This window comes from Vanessa tameamea, chromosome 6 (genome assembly GCF_037043105.1).
Source record: "Vanessa tameamea isolate UH-Manoa-2023 chromosome 6, ilVanTame1 primary haplotype, whole genome shotgun sequence".
NCBI classification, from domain to species: Eukaryota; Metazoa; Arthropoda; class Insecta; order Lepidoptera; family Nymphalidae; genus Vanessa; species Vanessa tameamea.
This window is the reverse complement of record NC_087314.1, coordinates 7,595,757-7,612,247: the sequence shown is the minus strand read 5'-3', so window position 1 is coordinate 7,612,247 and position 16,491 is coordinate 7,595,757. Positions and strand designations below refer to the sequence as shown.

Sequence of the window (16,491 nt, the reverse complement as noted above, 5' to 3'; positions counted from 1 at the left end):
TAATAATTAATGAATTTTTAAATTAATGAAGTAGTGTTTTGAAAAGAAAGTAGTCAGTGAGTGATAATTAATTATTGAGTTAAAGAGAATATTGTTTACATTTGAGTGAATGAAGTATTAAAAAAAACTCTAAAATTTCTATTTTTAACCCCCAAACCAACGCAGTTGGTAACTGGCTGTAAGAATAAATATTATTTCAAGATTTATTTCATCATTTCATTGTTTGTAACCTACAAATACTAGATAATTTCAAGATAGGATTAATATTTTTTTTAGATTCGAAATACATAAGTTTTCTTTTATTAAATGCAAAGTTAATTAATTTTCTATCCAACAGTATTATGTTGCCTGGTAAGAAGTTTATCACATCAATAGTTACATTTCGCTTAAAACGGAACGTTTAATAATAACGTCAGTTTACCTGTTTGTACTTCATTGCTTTTTTAAAGGGAAAGACAGTAAACTATATTTCTCCAATACCTTGTGCACTATCCTCTCGACTAAAGGTCGATTTTCATCAATAACTAATCCCGAAAGTTTACCAAAAAGAGTTAATCAAAGTTTAGATTATTCAATAGTATTGGCCCGTGATCTAACACATTATCTTTGTTATCATTAAAAAGAAATAATGCAGTAAATTCTTTAAACAGTATATAGTACTGTAAATATATTTTTTGTACATTTGGACAAAAGTTGATTTTATTTTCTGTTTATTTATTTCATAATTATACTTACAATATATGTTTTAAACATACAAAATATCATGTCATGTTCAGGGTGATACCCTCACTGTTATATAGACCAATGAAAGCGTACACAACATTAACGAGAAATAGATGTATTATTAGTTTTATATAATTGATAAAAATCACACGCTCACTCGCTCACTCACCCTTCAAACGGGAACGCAATAATACTAAGTATTGTTGCTTAGCGGTAAAATATATGATGAGTGGGTAGTACCTACCTAGGCGGGCTTGCACAAAACCATACCACACTAAGAAGTACATTTTAAACAACATCTCTAACAATCCAATTACAGAAGCAAAATATATCAGTATTTTAATGAACGTGGAAGTAATTGGCATTCACTCATACAATTTTCTGTGAAAGTTTAACCAATTATTTTTTTTCAAATTGTCAATTTAATTGCGTTTCTTCGGATTATTGTGGTACACGTTTAACTCGATTGAAACGTTAATTAGGAAATTTCAAAGAATTTTGAGACTTACACAGTAATTAATAGAACATATAATACATTACCGGTTGAGTTTTCTCATTAATTATTATTGACGGTTCTATAGTTGATAATAAGAAAAATCATAATTACGTTTATGTATGTTGCTGTAAGCCACCTGCTTCGGGGCATTAAATAAAAAAGGGGAAAGGATTGATGTAATTTAAAAAAGAATATTCTATAACCATCCCTATACAAACGTATCCGCGTTGATTGGCGTTGAAATATTACGACCTATGCGAACAAATATAATTGTAAAATTTAAAGACTCAAGCACTACAATAGCGTACTACCGAAAATCAGTTTTTAATATTTCAAATGAGTTCTTCGAGAGAAGTATAATTTTACAGTGATAATTATAAATATTATCATAAAATATCGATTTTAGAAAATAAAAATACTTAGAATTAGCTAAAACACATAAATGAAATATGGTTATACTTGCAAACAGCACACTAGCTTATAATCTAAACGCAATGACTTAAATATCTGCTCCTGACGTGGTTCCGAGTTCAACCGCCGCAACAAAACCGAAGCGAAGAAGAAGATCTAACTAGTGAATACAATTAAAGACCCTAGTAAACAACTTCTCTCGTTGGATAAAATAATATTCTTTTCGAGTCTCTCACGAAGTACCTATTCAACATTAAGAAAGAACAATCGGTTATATTTTCATTATCTTTTGCAGTAAACTATTGAAATAAACGATTTGATGTCATTATCATTGAACTGAATATTGTCATTAAAAGTTGATAAAGAACCAAAATGAGCGCGGTAAATTCGCCACTATTAAAATTACCAAATTATTTAAATGGCGGTTGTCAACTAAGATTATATAACCACTACGTTTTATTGGCAAGGTTTTATTGTTCTTATAGCTTATACAAATTAATTAAATTGTACGAAATATTCCATAACTAGAAAACGTTCGGAACATTTTTCTAATTATTATTTTTTCTCGTCACACTTTCGTGTCCGTGCCTTTTAATGGTCCGATTTTTTGTATTGTATGTGGATTTTCTATGGTACTGCTTTATTATTATTTAATTAATAACCCCATATGTTATACGATATTGATGGAATATGGAAACTCGAGATGATGGAATTAAAGTCGCAACTAACTCCTGGGACCCCACAGTGTTTCTGTTTGGATGGTCTTTTTCAGACACATACGAAAATAGGTTTTATTAAAATATTATGTTAAATAATAGTTATTATTAATAATAATTGTGACTAAAACTTATAACCTATGATAATGATACCTCAAAGAGATTTCACGCTAAAGGAAAATGTCCATTTGTGGTATCGCTAATTTTATTAGCGATACCACAAACGGTCATTTTAAGTTAAATTTTAAGTTTTTCCAGCATATTACTTATTGTGAAATTGAATATGTATTTTCATATTAACCCTGTAAAATTAAACACTACATGTAAACTGTTGGGGATTATCCTGTAACTATAGCTAGATTAATGGAATAAAGTATATTTTGATCTTGAAAGCTAACTATAGCTATATAAGTTACCAATCTTCGATTTACGTATTCATGCGCTTTACTAATAAAATCTGAGCTTTATCTATATATCTTTCTTAATAATACAACAATTTTCCACTTCACTACAATTTCATAACCAAAGTTACGATAGCAGCTTCGTCAACGTTTAAAACGCCATTTTTTGCTAATCCATAATGAATATCATAGATTTGTCAAGCTCTCGACCAATAATATCGCGTCAAATCGGTGTCAAATGTGATTTATTTGGGTTCTGTCCTCTTGTGGTTGGAATAGACCGTAGGTCAGAGGATGTGGTACTTAGAGTATTGAAATCAATCATGAAATTGTAGATCATTTACCACTTGTTATTGTAGTCAATAATAATTTGACAAGAGGACGTTTAGAATCGACATATACAGTAATAAGCAGTAAAGCCTATTATATATAATATATGTTAAATAAACAGATGTATTGCTCAAATATACGCCAAGCTATATTTGGTTACTTCTGCATTGGCTAAGCAATAAAACTGTAGGATACTGTGCTCGTATGAAGTCTGATGTTTGATATTTATTGTGGGTTAAGGGTATAATGATTTGCATTCTCCAGAATGATATTTATATGATATTATATTTGACAAGTATCTTTATTAAGATATATGACATAATAATAACATAATTTATTTATTTCAAAACATAAGTTATCTAGTAAATTATATTAAAAAAATCTCAAAACAGTGTTAACTATAATATTGGTGATAAATAATTATGAGTAAATAGGTATTAAGATTTAATAATATTAATTAATAATTAATCTTTGTCACTTATCATTAAAATTTAACATACATCATTATAATATTATTAGGTATAATATGTATTACTCCTTATAATATAATTATTTACGACATTTTATATATTTCTAATGAAACACAAAAAAATATTCATGACTATTTAAACTGCAGTTTCAGTTGCAGAATTCGAAGAATTAGATTAACGACATTTTTTATTTTTTTTAAATATACATTAAGCCGTACAAAATAGAATTTCGTTGTGGTACAAAAATAATAATATCGATACAAAGTTCTATAGTGGATAAATTTTAAGTGATGTATCTGGTGATTGGTTGAGCATCAAATAAGCTTTTTCATTACACTTTATTACGTCCGATAACATAGTTGGAGCGATTTTATGACAATCGATATATAATGACTGAAATCATAAACATAATATACTTTACGCTACTATACTACATATCACTAAATTATTAAAGTTAAATCTTTCCAAATTTATACCCGATGAAATATACGTCAGCCTCGTTCTAAATACAGGAAATTACAATAAAAAGATAAACCAAAGAGTTTGCTTTATTTCTCTATGAATTAACACGATACATTATGTGTGATAAACTATTTTTACTCTTCGTTTGTATAATTTCATAATAATTAAAATGAATAACCTATTTCTGTTAAACTATTTATGTATAGAAAATGACATTACGTCAAAGTATGTAGAATATTTTTATCTAGCGGCGTGCAGTTATATGAATTCCTTTAGATTCAAAAGTTTTATAAGAATGTGTTTATTGACATGTTGGAAACAGTGTTTATAAAAATTATGCTAGCTATTTTTGTTTTAAATAAACAAGTGTATAGTGCTGGAGATATACATTTTAGTCATGAACATAAGAAACAAGATAAATTTAGAGTTTCTACGAATACAAGGCACATGAAAACGAGCGAATTGCAAGTGGAAATAATGAAACAATATAAATTTGAAAAAGACAAGCTGTTATCAAATAAAACAAACACTTATATTAAAATCAGTAATAAGACTTCAAATAATCAGGTTAACACTACGGAAAAAACTGCACATAACAAAACTAGTCTCCGTCATCATGTTTTATTACTTCATCAAAATCCAAACAAATATTCAATTCAGCTTGCACGTCTCCCATCAAATTTACAAACATCGACTCCCAGTTACATAGAATTTCATTATTTCGATAATTCAGAGAACGTAAATATATATCCGACTAAAAATTCTGCTAATAATTATAAAATTGCATTTTTACGTCCTCCGCTGTTTTTAATTCGTTTAAATGATGCAGCTTGTCATACTCCATCAGAAAATTTTATGATATTATCAAAGAAAGTTTTATCGAATACAATTAAATTTAGTAGAGATAATCATGCAGCATCATCAAAATATTTGATTAAATCGCTGCACGATGATAATACAAAGTACAGACAGTATACATTATTTATCAACAGTCCAAAAGTTAATAACGGAACTTGTGCCTATAAAACGTCAACAAACATTTATAAAAACGCAAACAGAAACATCTTATCCCGAGAAATAAATAATAATAAAAATAGAAGTTCATCAATATCAACTGAAAAAAATTCAAAAAAATTTGAGTCTACAACGGCTTACGATCGTATAAAATTTTTTGAGATATATGACAGCAACACCGATGCTCCAAGATCGTTGTCCTTTAAAGAAAAAAACGATGAATTTCAAAGTAATTATTATCGAAAAAATGCCCATGTAAATTTGAATAAAGAGAATAATAGCTTCCATACAACCAAGAGCCATTATATAACAAGATCTTTAAAAAAATACGGTACCCCTAATGATACAAAAAGAGAAATATCAAAATACGTTGAAAAATACAGTTCTACATCCACAAGTAAAACGAATAATCCAAATGCAATTCCTATTTCGACGAATTTTCCGTGTTTAAGTAAATCAGCCTCCTGGTCCGAGTTTCCTTTTGTTGCTGTCTATACGTATGAACCAGCCCAGGTATGTTTATCTTATTTAACTTCACGCATATACGACGTTGATCGTATTTTGATACCAAAATTTAAGCTGGAACGATAAAAAGGTCAGAACTATTTATAAAAGTTTATTTGTAACTTGGTAACTTTTTTCAAATATGCGTCTAGGAAGAACAATCAAAAACTCTTTAAATTTAAATGCGAACAAACGAAGGGCAAGTATCCTCCTCCAGAAAACTTAATTTAAATAAATGACGGAGTTTGTACAAAGAATGAGGTAACCTCCTTTTTTGTTTGAAGTTGGTTAAACAGTTAATTTATTACTTGTGTATAATGCATATTCCATTATACTCCATATAAAAGAACAACTTTATACTAAACTTTAAAGATAAATCTTATATTAAATATTATTTGCCATTAAGATACCTTGTTTAAAAAAATATACATAGAAAACATAAGAAAAACGTTGAAATGTAATAAGTTACAGGGATTCTACAAATTTACATAGATCATCTGTAACAGTATCCAACACTCAATAAAGTTCAAATGTCGCGCGCCTCAGCTTGTCGCGTTTTATTCAGTGAAAAGAGAAATGAGATTTTTATGTACGAACATCTTTGTTCAAATATCTTATAAAGGCACCTTACGTAGCAAATATTGCCAATTCAGAATACTTATTTTATACATTATTTATACGTATTTTCACAAGTTATTTATACGTTTATTTTAATCCATATTTAATATTATAAATGCGAAAGTAACTCTGTCTGTCAGTCTCGCTTTCACGTCAAAACTACTGGACCGATTTTAATGAAATTTGGTACACAGATAGTCTGGAGCCTGAGAAAGGACATAGGCTACTTTTTATTTGGAAAAAAGGGCTGTAAAGGGTTGAAAAGGGGGATGAAATTTTGTAAGTTGTTGAAAGTATTGTTATTTTTAGAACTAGAAGCATAAAACTTATATGTACACTTATAAACTAACATATCATGACACCCACTAAGGAGCGAATTTTGGAAATTCTATCCCTAAAGGGGTGAAATAGGGATTGAACGTTTGTATGGAAGTCCGTTATTTTTTAAGTTAGAAACATGAAACTTTATTTTTGGGATACTGATTAAAAAGGAGTAGATACTTATTTATGTGTTTCTGCATATTCTACCGCAAATGGGGGTGAAATAAGGGTTGAAAGTTTGTATAAAAGTCCGTCATTTTTGAAGATAGAAACATGAACTTTATTTTTGGGATACTGATAAAAAATGGGTAGATACGTATTTAAGCGTTTCTAGATAATCTACCACTAAGGGTTGAACGTTTTAATGGGAGTTAGTAATTTTTTTAGGTTGGAAACATAATACTTTATTTTAGGATACTGATTAAATATTAGTACATAAACATTTAAGCGTTTCTGCATATTCCACTCCTAGGGGGGGGGGGTGAAATAAGGGATGAAAGTATGTATGAAAGTCCGTATTTTTTTAAGTTAGAAACATGAAACTTTATTTTTGGGATACTGATTAAAAAGGAGTAGATACCTATTTAAACGATTCTGGATATTTTAAGGAGACTACATGAGCTAAATGCAAGTTTTATAATGCAAAAAAGTATATGATCCAATGCAGTAAACCAAATGAAAAAAATATATGATAATCTTCAGGATACATGCTAGTTATTTGGTATTTTGAAAACATGATGTAATTAATTTGGTACGATAGAAAAAATCACAAAGTTACCTCTAAAAAAATATTTTAACAAATAATAACTATACTTATATACATTCAATAATTCTGGTCTTTTGTCAGATTATTCTACAAGCAATATACTACTATACCTCTGTATCACTTTTTTAGTAAAATAAATAGATTTTTTAAAAATCAGATATACTTATTTTCGAACAAAATGCGTACGCATGTGTGCGTAAACGCCGTGTACAGACATTGCCGGCCGAGGCCTGATGCTATACAGACGTGTTGATCTTTTCGCCGCATCATTACGTTACGAGATAATTTTTGTAATTTTAATTGTAAATTCAATGTTTCATGTTTTCTTATAATAAATATTATTCTTTCTTGTATAGTATAAATCCTTAACAGCAGATATGGCCCAGTGGCATCATGTGAATATCAACCAAAGATTGTGGGATCTAATTCATACCAGCATAGCTGAATTTTCATAGACTTAATTTTTTTTTTAGATTTATCTCGTTTACGGCGGTCAAGAAAAACATAATTAGGAAACTATGTTGAATCGAGTAAAATTTTTGTACACGCGTAATATATTCCTAAGTTAACTAACCCGCAATAAAATAACGTGGTGGAATACATTCTAAACATTCTCCTCAAGTCCATTGTGAGACCTTTACAAGCAGTTACTTCATTTTACTTGTTTTTATTGTTAAAACTTACCACTTATATAGCGATTTTAGCTTTTGTCTACCGCTTATTTGTCTAAACCTACGTAAAAATATTATAAGAACATTAGACATATATAAACATTATAAGATATGTGAAATAAATCTTGTGACTTAAACGAAATATTATATTAAAGGTTCACTGTGATTGTGCCTCAATTAGTTCTCACTGGTTAGTATCTTCAGCTACGTGTCTATATCTACACCACAAGGATCTTAGAATAGATGGGAGGTCGGCTTTTGTAAGCTACTGTAGCAATAATTGGAGACGCCCCGGTCGAATTGCTTACGTCCGACGAAGCCTCCTCCATCCTCGTTTCAAGCCGACAGATAAAATTCGACGACAACTTTATAACATAGGTAATCTTTGGCTAAAAACAAAAATATATAATAATTCATAATTATATTTTTATCTCCACAGACATGTATCTTGTCTTTAGTTTGTATCGATATGTTTTTAGTAATCTGTATGTAATGTTAGTTTAAATGTAATTGTAATGTTAGTATATAATGTTAGTATGTAATTAGTAATGTAAAATATTTAAATATTAGGCAATAATAGACTTTTTGCGTATTTTAAGTTCCAACCGCTCAGCTGATATACTATACATAGTCAACTTCAAAGCACCCTAAATAATCCCGGATACATTTTATCCCCTTGAAAAAAAAATAACCGTTATATTTTGATTTCAACCATCTCCTAGTACCGACACTGCTAAAAATCGAGCGAAAACATTTTAACCCGCTGAAAAAAATCTATACTTTTTTACTATTTCAACCTCTAAGAGTAGAATTTAAATGCAAAATAAAATTAGCTCCAGGCGGGTGTCAAATTAGGATTAAAATGTTTTCAATTGAATTTTACATTTTATTTACAAATTATGCCTATGCTTATATTATTTCAAGTTAGTTAATAAATTATAAATATTTTCAGGTGTCATTCAAGTGGCAAGTTCAATGGCAAACACCTGCATTAGATGGCAGCCAATATCGTTAATGTCACATCAGTTTGTGGCCGGCCCTGATGGGACTTTAGCAACTGCCGTCGGCTGGGGATTAGATCGGTTTCTACATTTAATTAATACACTTATAAACAAGCATACTTTAACATTTAACCTAGTTCGAACATCGGTTGCCTGTTTCAGTATTTGTAATTCATATTCATTTTGGAAATTACTAATTCCAAGTTAATATTATACTAAATAAAATGCCAATTATAATTATCGCGTATTAGACGTTTTATGAAAATGTAATGACAACTGGGTTATTACAGTAAATGGCAATAAATTGCCCGAGGTTGACTCCGCAAGTTACGGTGAAAATGTAATAGTAATTCAGAGCTCGGGCAAGCTTAACTACCATGTACTTATTTCGTGTTTATAATTCAACTATTGGTAATTGTCAAAGGAGTTAATTGTGAGGAAACCTGCAGGAGTCGGATAAAAATCAGCTACAAATTTATCCACTGATATGTATTAGACCAGCGTGCTCTAGACCTTATTTTCAAGAGCATAGGACGCCTTGGCCCAACAGTAGGACATTTACAAGCTCCTACATACTTACTAGACATTTTTAATAAAAATCGAGGTCTATTTTGCTTATGAAGAATATTATATAATAAGTTTACTTATTTCCCGACGCGAGTATATTGATCGAAGATGTACAGTGTATACAAAGATCTTTGAATAGTAATTGTACGTGCAATCATGGCAGATACAATGTCACTAGCCTGAAACCACGATTGATATTAAAAATATAATAATTAAAAAGAATAAAAATAGTATTATTCCGTAAATGTCCTAGTTGTGACATTAGGAGGTGCTTATCCCCCTTCGTTTAGATGAGATGTACAAATGTACGCTGTAATATGCCTTAAGCGTTTATATACTTAACCCTCTTTATCTGTTTATACATAAATATAAGCAATGAAATTGTATTTAATCATATAAGTAACACCATCAACAAGTTCACAAAATAAAAAATAAATTATATTAATAATACGCTTATACAGTGTGATACGCTAATATAGGTTATAACAATATAATACAATAATTAATAATGACAGCACACTAAAGTGGAATTAGTAAGGATAGATAAGAAATAATATAAATGCAATGAACAGAAAATATACCAATAAAACTGAAAACACTGTAATGTACTGGTAACACTACTGTCCTTGTAGTGCTTCCAATGTTTTCATTGAATGTATATCAATACAATACGTGCGTATAAAAAAAAAATCTTTTTCAAATTAAATTTATATATTTAAAAGAAATTAGTTGATTGTAAAATACTGTTACTTTAAATACGAAAGACTTTGTAAAATAATTATTGTATTTAATTATATATATTCATAGAAATTTGTAAGTTGTGTTCGTATATTAATCAAAAATATAAATTTAATAACATCTGCAAATTAATTGCATCATATTATTATGGGCAGATGTAAAATTAAAGATTAAAATGTTTATTCAACGTAAACGTGCTACAATAGCTTATTGCTTGAGAAAATAAATAAATACCTTAGACTGAGATAAATCGGCAATAAAAAATAATATTAGTTATCATTTCTTGCTTGAAGGGATCGCTATTTTTACAATAAACCTTATGCACATAAATGGACTTCAGCAGTTTTATTGAACTATTGATAAAGATCGAAAACATATTGGTAACATAGCTTCTTAAAAGTCCCTTTGATATCAAGACTAAACCACTTTTCGTGAATCCAATGTGATCGTAACTATAACCCGAATAGAACATGTATTTGAACTTATCTTCCCACTTTGACCTTGTACGTATTTTGCAGATACGATACTAGACACAGTACTTCCGAACTACCTTTACATCCACTGATGTTGTACCAAAGTCTCGTGTTCTCTGATTCATGTCCTGGAAACTCCGGCTACAGGTGCGGTAACATAATTAGTACATCCATGTATATCCTAAGCGTAACTGAACTAGATTAATTCTGTGTTTACATTTCAGTAATGCGAAACTCTTTAATAAAGAAAGTGTTAAAAATGTATACTGTCTGTCATTGCCACCTTATATTAAGGAAGAGAATGATACCGTTCACGGCAGTCTCCTTTTGGTGGGAGGAAAATTAATAGCGCTTTATTTGCAGGTTTGAATTCAGTATTTTAAAATTTATATATATTTTTAATGATTCGTAACATTTCTTTAAATCTACACTAATTTTATATATCAAATAGCTTATATTTCTTTTCGAAAATAATTGAGTTTGACACTTTGGAACCAAATTGACCTGATGTAATTGTTTCTTTCGGGAATATAAAAACTGTATTTTAAATTGTTCTCCGACGTATTAATCATTCTCGTTTCAGAGCAGGCTCGATATTTGAATCGGTCGGTACAATTCTTACATGGCGACTTTATACAACTATAACAGACCTAGTAAACATTCTAATTCTATATTCATTCATTTTGTCAGTGACATCTGCCTCTTTAGTAAATAGGGAAACACGAAGCTTATTTAAAAAAAATAGTACTTCAATAAGTACCATTTTTTGACATTGTTATTCATAAATGTTTTTGGTAAAGGATAATTAAAAGAATGCACTAGAATTGGCTAGTAAAATCAATGTGCAATGAATTAAAAGATAAGCCACAGTAAATATTATTGTGTTTCAAAATAGGAAAAACATAAAAACACACACACACACACGCACACAGCACCTTTGCATTGAAATAAAATTAGACTATTTGATATAACATATTAATATTACGTCGGCACTGGCGATTGCAGCCAAATCGCTTGGCTATTTACACAATATATATTTTTATTATTATTTAAAAAATCTATCATACGGTAAATACTTCACAATCCGATAATGTCACTCTTAATAAGCAAATTCTGCAAAGTAATGGTATTTATATTGTGACTACAGTTTTTGAAAGCAACATGAAAGAATATTGTATTTCACATAGGCGAAGTCATTTTCAGAAAGCAAGTATTTTATTATTATCGTCATAGTTTCTGAGAAATACCTTCGAGTAAATTCCTTATTCATTTTGTTAAGCCAAATTTATCTCTACAGGAACGTAATATGTTTGAAATAACTGATTTTAGAAACGTTAAGAAACTATATTTATATCTTTGACGGGCCCATACATACATATTATACAAAATGTATAAGAGAAAAATACGCTAACATTTCTTATCGGTCTAGCAGTTAACACTAGCTCTTATCTCGAGATATTCAAAGCATAGAAGAAATCACAAACTATAAAAGCATAGAAGAATTCGTAGCAGTCACTTTGTGTCTGCTACGAATGTGTATTTTTACTGGCTAATATTTATTTTGATAAACTAGTAATAAAATAGATCTATGTAAATTGTATATAGTAGTACAACGTCAATCAATATGGTAAATTTTAAATAATATACTTTGAAATTTTTAGTTATTAAATTTTGTATTTTTTCAGGAAGAGCGGCGTCCCTGGGGAGTACAGTCGGCGCAGTATACTAGCATTTGGCGCTTAATCCCATGGCTGCTCGATGTAGCGCAGGAAATAGATGAACAAGACCCATTAGATGCAGAAATATAAAATTCTTTTGCAGAAATATTTGTAACAAAATTAGTTCTGTTATCTTTTGTACGTAGCTTATATTTATTATCAGAATTTCCTTTTGATATTCGGTATTCAAATAAGGATTAATAGAGGCAAAGAGCATATGGACAAGAATGTTTGACAAATTTTACGTTATAGAATTGTTTTTATTATAGTCCAATTTCAACAACCGAAGTGCTTCTTTAAAATTAAATCATTTAAAATATGTTATTAGGATTAACATCTAAAAAAACTATTAAATTAGAGAGGCTTTATTCACGTGTATACATACTAAATAACAATGTTCGAAATATGTAATAAATATTTAATACAAAACACTTTTGTTAAATGAAGCTTACATCGAATATAAAAACATGTTTGTGTTTTTAAAATAACATAAATCTTGATCCCAATACAATGATTCACAGAAAAATGTTTTTCTATTTTTATTACAAAATCGAATATAATTTTGTTCTTCGCAATAGCTAAAATATAGAAAAATGATATCAGTATTTGTTCCTCTCGTTCTCTAATGCAGCAGTTTAGTTTTTAATTTAACTAAATGGAAGTAATTCATACTAAATTTCCTTTATTATATCATTAACGCTGCGGAAACTTGAGTCTCGGCTGCATACGTTTTCACGAGCTTTTATTTAACTAGATATATATTTTTAAGTTTTATTTGGTCAAACTGAATTAGAATGACTTCCACTATACTACGGATTTAAAATTTTACATCGGTTCAGGCAATATTGTGGTAAGCATGTTCTGATTCTACACCCCAATATAACGAAATAACTCCTCAACGATTAACTGCAATGACACGAAAATCTATAATAATATTTTAAATGCGAAATTATGTATAGATATAGTTTGGGTCCTGGAGAACACATATGGGCTATTTCATTTTATTTACTCGAGTAGGTAAAGTATGGTTTGTGTGCTATACGCAAATTTTATACATTTCCCGCGGGCAAAGCCGCAGGTTCAGCTAGTGCGTATATAAATAAGTATAAATTGTATAAAAAAAAAAACAATTATTTATTTCATTTAATTGATTTACTGTATAAGAAATAATCGTCATTCAAATAAAATATCGAGACTAAATTGTGTATGTAAAAGATTTGGTAACTGTTTTTCCAGCACGATCTACCAAATGGACTATAGTACTAAGCCGTAATAGGATTTGCAACGTCGAACTATTCAAGCGTAATGATAAAATTAATACGAATTCAATAGAACGGTATGTCTTTGTCTTAACAGTACGAAACACTGGATGTATTCACGATTATATATTCTAACAACCATTAAAATGCACGATTTTGTAATTCGAAACAAAACAAGTAATAAAATTATATATTTTATCGTTCTAAATATCATGATAGAAAATAAGATGGAATATGGTTTTCGATACTAATGTTGTATCTCATAATATATAAATCTTAAGGAAATTTCAGTATTTATTCAAGTTGAATTCTTTGTCTTGTTAATGTATTCAAGAAGCGGTCCGTTTTGCTTGATGAACGGTAGTAGATTTTCGCATACGTCACTGTACAAATCGTTTCGTAATTTTCGAAGTTGACTATATGTGATATATAGGAACAATTTTCTGCTTATTCATGATACATCGGTTTCTGATGTACAATGACTTTGAGGAGTACGAAAACAATTACCGATTTGTTTAACAAACATAGAATTGCCCGAGAACTTAAAGCAATTAACAATTGAAATTGTTAGACTAAGCGAATTTCATAACGAGGATTGTACATAATAGCTATGTATGCAAAATATATTATAAACATAGCTAATAATTTACGAGTATTTTTATAGGTCAAGTTCCTCTTTAACGCCTGTAAAAAATAATTGTAGCTTCTGCCTGAGAAAACGTTCCGACTAAAATAAATTAACATCTCAAATGTCACTTTGATTAATTATCTTTATAATCAGTCGTCGAAGTAATTGTTATTCATGACGTCACGCATCCACGACACGTAGCCGGATGTCCTTGTGTATATTCCGTATTTGCCTCGTTTACCACATCCGTCACCAAAACTCGTAATACCCTGAAAAAGAAAACATTTTGTAGCAGTAATTGCAAACAATTATAAACAGGGTTATTGGTAATTCGAATTATTCCCGTTAGGAGGTGATTATTTGCAAAATTTTACCATTTTTGAGTTATAACGTTTTTTTGATTTTTTCAAAATATGTCAATATATACAAACAATAATACGAATTTCTACCAGCGTCCTTTGTGGTCATTTTATTTCGGTTGTTTTGAAATAAGTTCCTAGTTGTTATACATTTTTGGAGAGCTGATAAAACGGTTGTGTTTTTAAAATAATCTGCAGGACAAGTTTCATAACGATTTTTTTTGTTTTTAAGGTATTTTTGTAGAAAAAAAAATAAAAAAGATTTGAAATAATATCTTTTTCCGTCTCGCATTTTTAAATTTGGACCGATAATTATTGTTTTAATATTGACAAAAAACCAGTGTTTATTAGTTTTTATAAATCAGAAGAAAAAAATAGATTTTCATTGATACTTTTTTTGAATAAATTTTGGAAGTTGCATTTTTGACTTATTTTGAAAAAATCTAAAAAACGTTATAACTCAAAAATGGTTAAGTTTAGCATCATGCATATGGGGGTTAAAATTATCGCAAATAATCACCCCTATCACCTCCTAACGGGAATACGTCGAATTACCAATAACCCTGTATATAAATAAAAATGAGTGTTTGTCCTAAGCTCAGTACTTCCTAAGCCATTCTTCTAATTGTGATAAAACTTTGCTGCGTTGTTCAATGTACGCTCGAGAAGATTCCTGGCACAAATAAACATTTTTTTTTTTCGGCCAATATTAACGTTCGTATATGTATTTTACTCACACAACATATATAACTGCAATATTTGTAACAGAATTACAAAATACGTTTAGTCTGTTATTTTTTTTTTATAAAAAATATACAGTGAAAGAGATAAAAATTAGATTTATTGTAACCTCGTTTACTTAAGTTTTAAAATCTAAAATCTGTGCCAAGAAAAGTGACTTCGGAAGAATACAAATCGCCTGCAATTTTAAGTTCGAGCTGGAAACGAAATAACATGATTCGTTAAATTTCTATTACACTTATATTATTGTCAATTTTCTAAGTCTAAAATTTCTCGGACGACCGTTGAAATTTCATATACCCTATTACAAAATAGACGGCAAAATTAAAAGTAAAGCAAAATAACTAGCTTTCGAGTACAGTTTTCTTCGCCTTTATATAATAGTAAGTATAATTAATTATCAGACCCTACAGGGAAATTGCTTTAGAACAAAAAAATATATAGAATATTATTTGCTGCCCATTATTTACTAATCTAATAGTAATTCGCAAAATAATTATTCGCTCAGTCATATAACTCATAATCATTATTAGAGTAACATATATTTGAATTTCTGTTTCGATAATTTTATACGTTTAATTGATAAAACTAATGCTCATCAATATTTAACAAAATCGATTCGCAATAACAGGATAAAAAGATACAGGATAAATAAAAATACGTAAATCGAATTATGTAAGTTTAGTGAGCATCACCGAGATGTGTTTAATTTATCTTGTACTTAGTACTGAAAAAAAGTTAAGCTTGCTTTTTCTTACGTGTTAGACGAACTGTCTCATATATAGTAGATACCTCTCCTTCTCAAAGGCGGAAGATTTCCCCGGCATTAATATTTATTACGTGACATATCATATTTGATGGCTTTCGTATATCATATTTACCTGTAAAAAGTATCGCATATTTCGGTCCCGGCATAACAGGGGACCGCCGGAATCCCCGGCGCAAGAGTCCCGGTGACCACGCCCTGCGCACATCATGTTGTCTGTTATAGCATATTGCCAGTAAGAGCGACGACAAACGCCCTGCTGTATCGTGGATACCTGTAACACAAAAAAATTAAACTACACATTAAAATATATATATATATATACTTGTAAAAAAATA

At 29.5% G+C, this 16,491-nt stretch overlaps 2 protein-coding genes across 3 annotated transcripts in view; one reads left to right on the top strand and one right to left on the bottom strand.

Annotated features, from left to right (window-relative positions):
* The first annotated feature begins 4,312 nt into the window (after positions 1-4,312).
* Positions 4,313-12,758, top strand: LOC113393301 (putative uncharacterized protein DDB_G0282133). Of its 2 annotated transcripts, none has more exons than XM_064215163.1 (6): positions 4,313-5,536; positions 8,059-8,281; positions 8,856-8,985; positions 10,728-10,829; positions 10,907-11,045; positions 12,368-12,758. In XM_064215163.1, the coding sequence occupies exons 1-6, from the start codon at positions 4,319-4,321 to the stop codon at positions 12,488-12,490; spliced, it is 1,935 nt and encodes a 644-aa protein (XP_064071233.1). In that variant the 5' UTR covers positions 4,313-4,318; the 3' UTR covers positions 12,491-12,758. The 2 variants fall into 2 exon arrangements, with proteins under 2 accessions (XP_064071233.1, XP_064071234.1); XM_064215164.1 differs by having other exon boundaries at positions 5,458-5,536; positions 8,085-8,281.
* A 1,342-nt stretch (positions 12,759-14,100) lies between these two features.
* Positions 14,101-16,491, bottom strand: part of LOC113393414 (transmembrane protease serine 9) — a 36,233-nt gene continuing 33,842 nt past the window's right edge. The window contains exons 12-13 of the mRNA XM_026630285.2: positions 16,269-16,427; positions 14,101-14,556 (exon numbers count right to left, since the gene is read on the bottom strand). Coding sequence (XP_026486070.2) covers positions 14,437-14,556; positions 16,269-16,427 — 279 coding nt within the window. The 3' untranslated portion in view covers positions 14,101-14,436. The remainder of the gene's footprint in view (positions 14,557-16,268; positions 16,428-16,491) is intronic.